This window comes from Sus scrofa, chromosome 7, assembly GCF_000003025.6.
Source record: "Sus scrofa isolate TJ Tabasco breed Duroc chromosome 7, Sscrofa11.1, whole genome shotgun sequence".
NCBI classification, from domain to species: domain Eukaryota; kingdom Metazoa; phylum Chordata; class Mammalia; order Artiodactyla; family Suidae; genus Sus; species Sus scrofa.
Genome location: NC_010449.5, coordinates 120,291,005 through 120,297,004, shown reverse-complemented (window position 1 = coordinate 120,297,004; position 6,000 = coordinate 120,291,005). Strand labels below are relative to the sequence as shown.

Sequence of the window (6,000 nt, the reverse complement as noted above, 5' to 3'; positions counted from 1 at the left end):
AACGCTGCACGTGTGGCCGGCCTGGACAGCGGGTGTGCGCACGGGCGAGTGTGTGTGTGTGTGTGAGTGTGTGTGCGCGCGCGCGCGAGTGTGTGTGTGTGTGTGTGTGTGTATGTGCTTTCTTGTTCTCTTACAGGGTACAATGTTAAAAAGCCACCGCTAGTCGCCCCCAGTGCTCCGACTCTCTGGGTCTTTTTGTCTCTAGTGCAGATTAAACGTCACGTCCGCACTTGAACTTGAATTTTATCCCATTGTACAGAGGCAGCCCCAGCCATAGAGAGACCGAGAGCTCCCAGAGAACCCGGACTCCGCCATCTTCACGTTGCAATCTATAGCTCCCAGTCCGCGCCCGCACCGACCCAGGCGCACTGGGCAAGCGGCCCCTCAGCCCAGCTCCCCCCGGGCCCGCGGCGCCAGGGGAGCGCTGGGGAGCGCTCGCGGGGACCCGGCAGCCTCTCCGGCCGGCGCCAGCCTGCCAGGTGAACTGGGAAGGAGCAGCTCCTGGAGTCCCCCCAGAGCCTCGGAAGGGTCAGTCTCCGAGAAAAAAACAGGCGGCCCGCAGAAAACCCAGAAACAACCGAACCGGGGCAGTTCTACATTGCTTTGGGTTTTTTGAGGGGGCGGGGTGAGGGGGTACGAGACAAGTCCCCAAGTTTTCTTTGCTTTTTTCTTTTTCTTTTCTTCTTTTATTTTTTATTTGTTTGCATTTTTCCCCCTTCCCCCCCCCCCCTCCTGGTAGAAGTGCGCTCTCCACCTACCAGACCCTGAAAGAAAGTGTCAGGAGCCGGTGCAAAATCCGGTTTAAGTTCAAGAAGACATTTGGAAGTCCAGGAGGCCAAGCAGTTTGAAGAAGTGTAAGCGATTTTTTTTCCTTCAAAAGAATATATTTTTAAAGAAACCAGCCAGTCCGCGGCAAGCAACAGATTTTTTTTTTTTTTTTGCCTTTCTCCTATTTTAGATCGAGAGATTTTTCTTTTTCTTTTTTCTTCTTTTTCTTTTGGCAAACAAAACAAAAAACAGCATAGAAGAAAGAGCAAAATAAAGAAGAAGAAGAGAAGGAAGAGAGGGCAAGAGAGGAAGGGGAAAAAAAAAAAAAACCAAAACACCAACCGGGGCAGAGGAGGAGGCGCGGCGGCGGCGGCGGCGGCGGCGGCGGCAGCGGCGCGGCGGCAGCAGCGGCAGCAGCAGCGGCGGCGGCTCGGACCCCCTCCCCCGGCGCCCCCATCAGTGCAGCTCTCCGGGCGATGCCAGAATAGATGCCGGGGCAATGTCCCGCCGCAAACAGGGCAACCCGCAGCACTTGTCCCAGAGGGAGCTCATCACCCGTAAGTGTCTGCGGCGTGCGCGCGAGGGGCCGGAGGATGGGGCTCCGGGGCTGGGGACACGGAGCCGGGCGCCGCCGGGCCGGTGGCCCGGGCGGCTCGCAGAGGCAGCGGCGTCGGCCCAGAGCATGGTAGGAGGGGCGGGGGCCCTAGGAAAGTTTCTTTGCAGCCGGGGGAGTCGGGGCGCCGTGCAGTCAGACGCGCCCTGGGCTCGGGGGCCTGCGGAGCGGGCTTCGGGCCGGGGAGGGGGCGCGCAGGCTGGAGGAGGTGTGTGTGTGCGCGCGGAGCCCGGCTGGACGCTCGCCCCTCCGAGCGGCGTGTGTGGCGGCGGCGGCGCTGGTGGCGGGGTTTGGAGAGGAGGGGGAGGGGGCTGGGGGAGCGGAGGGGGAGGGGGGAGCCGGGAAGTGGGGAAAAGTTGGCGAGCGCGTGGGTCCGCGCTGACGGCGCGGGCGGAGGAGAGCGGGGTGCGCTCAGGCCTGGGGGAGACGCGGGGCGAGGGGCGGCCGCCGGCTCCGAGTCCCGGTTGCTGCACCCGGCCAGGCAGGGCGCCGGCCACGCTGGTCCTAGGATTCCGCAGCCGCCTTTCTCTCCCCTCCTCTTGCTATTTGCAAAAGAATCCAGCTGCGCGGCTGTTTGCCGGGCTCCTGCACCCCCATCCCCCATTTCCCCACCTCCGTTCGTCTCCTGGGATGATCTTGTCTTCTTTCCCCCACTCCCCAAAAAAGGTGGGGGCATCGGGGGCTGGTGAAAAATCCCCAACACGGGGGAAAAAAGGGTTGTCAGCTAGAAGTGGGAAGAGGGATGTGCTTGGAAAACAGTGAAAGAAAAAAAAAAAAAAAGAGAGAAAGAAAAAAAAGGAAAAAGGAGAGAGACCTATCAATCTCTTCTTACCCATCTTCCTATCTCCGAGCTTTCATCTTCCCTGTCTAAATAAACAAGGCAGGTCGCCGTGGAAATCCACTGTCTGAAATCGTGTGGATTTCAAGCAAGTGGCGGGGCGGGCAAAGTCAGGCAGCGGGGCAGAGACGCAGCAGCCTCCAGCGCCCCAGTTGGGTTTATTTAGGCACGGGGAAGAAGCTGGCGAGAGCGGGCCAGGTACGGGGTTTGCAGGGGAGCTCGCCCGGGTGCCTGCACACTTGCACCGGCGAAGGTCGGCTCGCGGCGCTCCCCGCCCGCCGCAGCCCGCGGGGCCGCTGCCTCGCGGCGCGCAAACCTTTCCCCGCGGTCTTTTCTCTCGTGGTGCCTGGGTCGCCGTTCCTGTTTTTTTTTTTTTTTTTAAATCTTCGAACCTTTCTTTCTTTTTAAAAATTGCAATAGAAATAAAACATCCTCTGGGTGCCATCGAAACCGCGGGCAGGTTGTGTGCCTTGCAATCCTTGGAGCACCTCGTCAGGCTGGGGCCGGGCTGCTGGTGGGGAGCTGGAGAGGGCTGCGCGCCCAGCCGCCGCCGAGGACTGGCGGCGGGGCGGCCGAGAGCCGAATATTTATGTTATATTTTAAAAAATTTAAATAAATAAATAAATATATAAAGGGGTTCTCCCCTCCCCTGAAAACCCAGCATAGGAGCCATCTGCTCGGAGCCTTTGCTGCTGCCATCTCTCCTTTGTTACAGCAGATACATTAGTAAGAATTTGTGGGTTTATTATTATTTTTTGGGGAGGGGAAGAGCTATTAAAGTGGGCTTGCCTTGGGAGAGGGGCTGCCTTTTTGGTGGGAGGGAAGAGGCCTTCGCTTTGATTTTGCACCCTTGTTAACATCAAAGAAGGTTCGCTGGTTGCATTTAAAACAAAATGTTTTGCAACCAGATCTGAGCCTGGTTTGATCAAGGTCCTTTTCACCAGTTGACATTTTGTCCTTTACCAAGCCTTAGCAATTGCTTATTCTACCACCCCCCCCCCCAGATGGTGGAGTGGCTGTTAGAATGTCTGTGCTTGCAGACGCCTAATTTCTCCAGGAGGCAATTTGCCCCACGTAGCCTCTGTATATTTGCAAGGGCTGTTTTTGAGGAGGGGGATGTTGGGGGGTGGGGGTGGTCCGGGAAGGGGGAGTTGTTGGGGGGGGGCTGCATTGCCAAGCTGGTACAGCAGCAAAGAAGCCAGGAGTGTTTGCAGTTGTGTGGAAGGGGGGAAAGAAGCAGGTAGGTTTGCTTTGCTTTTGCTCTCTCCTCTTCTGGCATATTCCTGGGACCTCAGGAGAAAGGCCTGGCCAGAAGGACTGGTGGCAGCTGGCCGTGGGGGGCGAGGGGTGTCACCTCCTTCCGTCCTTCATTTGTTCCACGCTCTCTCAGCCTTGCTCAGAGTGGTGCTGGAAAGCCGGCTGCCGCTGAAGCAGGGGCAGGGAAGGAGAGGTGGGGAGAAGGAGACCAGAGGGCCAGGGATATCCCGTCGCCTCCTCCTCGCAGGGGCACCCGGAGCCCAGGGCATGTGCAGGGGCTTAAGCAGGGAGAGTGGTCCAACCAGTTTTCAGACAAGGCTATTTATTATCCAACAGCAGCTGGCTTTTCTGTCTGTCCTGTGTCACCCGGGGATGGGGGTGCAGGCAGGGGAAAGGCAAGCTTTGGATGCACTTGAGGCTGCAGGGCCTCTTCACAAGGATGCAGGCGTCGTGGCCTTAGGGTGCTCTGGAGCCCTGGCCAGCAACATGGGTGCTGTCACAGCCCTGATGGGGGGGTGGGGGAGAGGGGGGAGGCAAGGCTCCCATTTTAGATTTTAAATGTGAAAGAAGAAAGCGGTTGTCTTCAGTTGGGTGGCAGCCCGCCGCCGGGCCTCAGGTTCTTTAAAGATGATGATGCAACTTAGGATAACTGACGGCCTGAGAAACACGCAGCGTGGATAATCTTGGAGGGGGAGTCAGAGAAGGGCGCCGTAATGAGCTGGTTAGATGTACAGACAGGGTCCGGGAGAAGAGGGAGCAGGGAGGTAGGGGGTGGGAGACAGCTGGGGATGAAGCCCTAGGCTTCTGGTTTGTTTCACAACGTTTGACCCAGATGGATCTGGCTTTTTAAAACCAGAGGACAGCCCCAGCTATGAATACAAACAAACACCACACAACACAGTGACACTTGTCAGGAGGGGAGGAAGAGGGGCAGTGGCTGGCCAGGCAGAGGCTGGGGCTGGGAGCCGGCTGAGCGCAGAGGCGAAGGATCTCTGGTCCACACGGGAGCTCTGAGGCTCTCGGAGGAGGAGAAGTGGAGCCGGTGGTAGATGACACAAGCCCATGGAGGTGCGTGTTCAGCCAGCCACCACCAAGTTTCCTTGGACGATTAGTGATCTTCCATCGGAATTCACGCTTTTGCAAAACAACCCGAGACCCAAGATTTGACGCGGAAGTTAGGCTAACTGTGTTAATTCCATGGTTGCCTTTTAAATTAGGTTTGGCCGTAGCTGGAGGTTTTGAAGGCCGCTGTGCTTAGCATTATGTGAACTCACCAGGGCCTCCCATAGCTCGGGTCTGCGTATCTTTCAAAACTGGGCCTCGGATAAATTTCCCAAGACCCCGGGCCCCTCTTTCTCCTTTGGTGGGGGGTGGGGGCGAGTGAAGTTTGTGTCCTTGTGCACAGAAGGGAACCCCGTATCATTAAAAGTGTGACAGAAGTCAGCTGCCTTGCTTCTGAGGGAGAATAAAGATGTGTTCATCAGAGGTGTTATCCAGGCTGATTTTATTCATTTGTAATTCACACCTGAGAGAAAACAGCCATGAGCATATTTTAACAACCCGGAAGATTTTTAAAGGGGTCGTCTTTCCTTTCCCAAATATTATGTGCAGATGCATATTCATTTTTGTTTGTTTGTTTTGAGGGCAGGAGATTGCTCTCTGTCCGTGCTTTGGCCTTGGCCATTTTTGTCTGGCCTTCCAAATATTTCACAACCGAAAACGAGTAATTTCTTAAGTGCTGGAGTGAATGCAGTTGCTTTGGTGAAGCCGGCCTTGGGAACGTGGAGAGAGGGGGAAATGGCTGGGTGGTGAGGCTTTGCTGAACGTGGTGCAGGACCCGAAGGGTCTTAGTGACCGAAGGAAGGGCCAGCTTCGGGTGCATTGGACAGTAATGAGATTTTTGTCTCAGGTGAGCTAGAAGCTCGCCAGAACCGTTTCCAGATCAGTTGCTGACTGCAGACCGAGCCCGCAGGTTGCTCGTGCCTTCTCTGCATCAAGCTCCTGGCGCTGTCTCTGGGCTTAGCACGCGGCTCACACCAGCCTTCCCTTGCCCCTTTTCATCTCTTTTCCCCGTCGCTTTGCATTCTCTGTTGCTTGTTGTGATAAAATACTTTCCAAAATAAACTTTCAGTTGAATTGGCTTTGGGTTGATGGCAAGGCTGCAACGCCCAGCCGCGCCTGGCACCACTTGGCAGCTAGGGGGAGCTCGGTGCCCGTGTCATCCGTGGAGCCGCCGTGCGAGGGGCCGGATCCGGCTTCCATCAGCCGCCAAAGCAGTTTACGTTGCTGCAAAATGTCTTAAGTGTGAAGTTGTAATATTGATTTTCCTGCAGAGATTCGAGCAGGACAGAATGAGAATATAAGTTTGAGAAATCTATTTTCAAGCTATGGGCATTGATTTACAAGCCCTCACGAGGCAGATGAGGGCAAGTTTCTTTTTCTTTCCTTTTCATTGTTTTAAAAAAATGAAACAATTAACAATTGTTAGTTTTGAACGGGTGTTTCCCCCCCCCTTAGTCTGTGG

General features: G+C 55.8%; 1 protein-coding gene across 1 annotated transcript in view; it reads left to right on the top strand.

Moving 5' to 3' along the window:
• BCL11B (B-cell CLL/lymphoma 11B) overlaps positions 1,268 to 6,000 on the top strand; it is a 90,730-nt gene continuing 85,997 nt past the window's right edge. Inside the window, 1 exon segment of the mRNA NM_001297633.1 lies at positions 1,268 to 1,325. Within this exon segment, the coding sequence (NP_001284562.1) occupies positions 1,268 to 1,325 (58 nt within the window).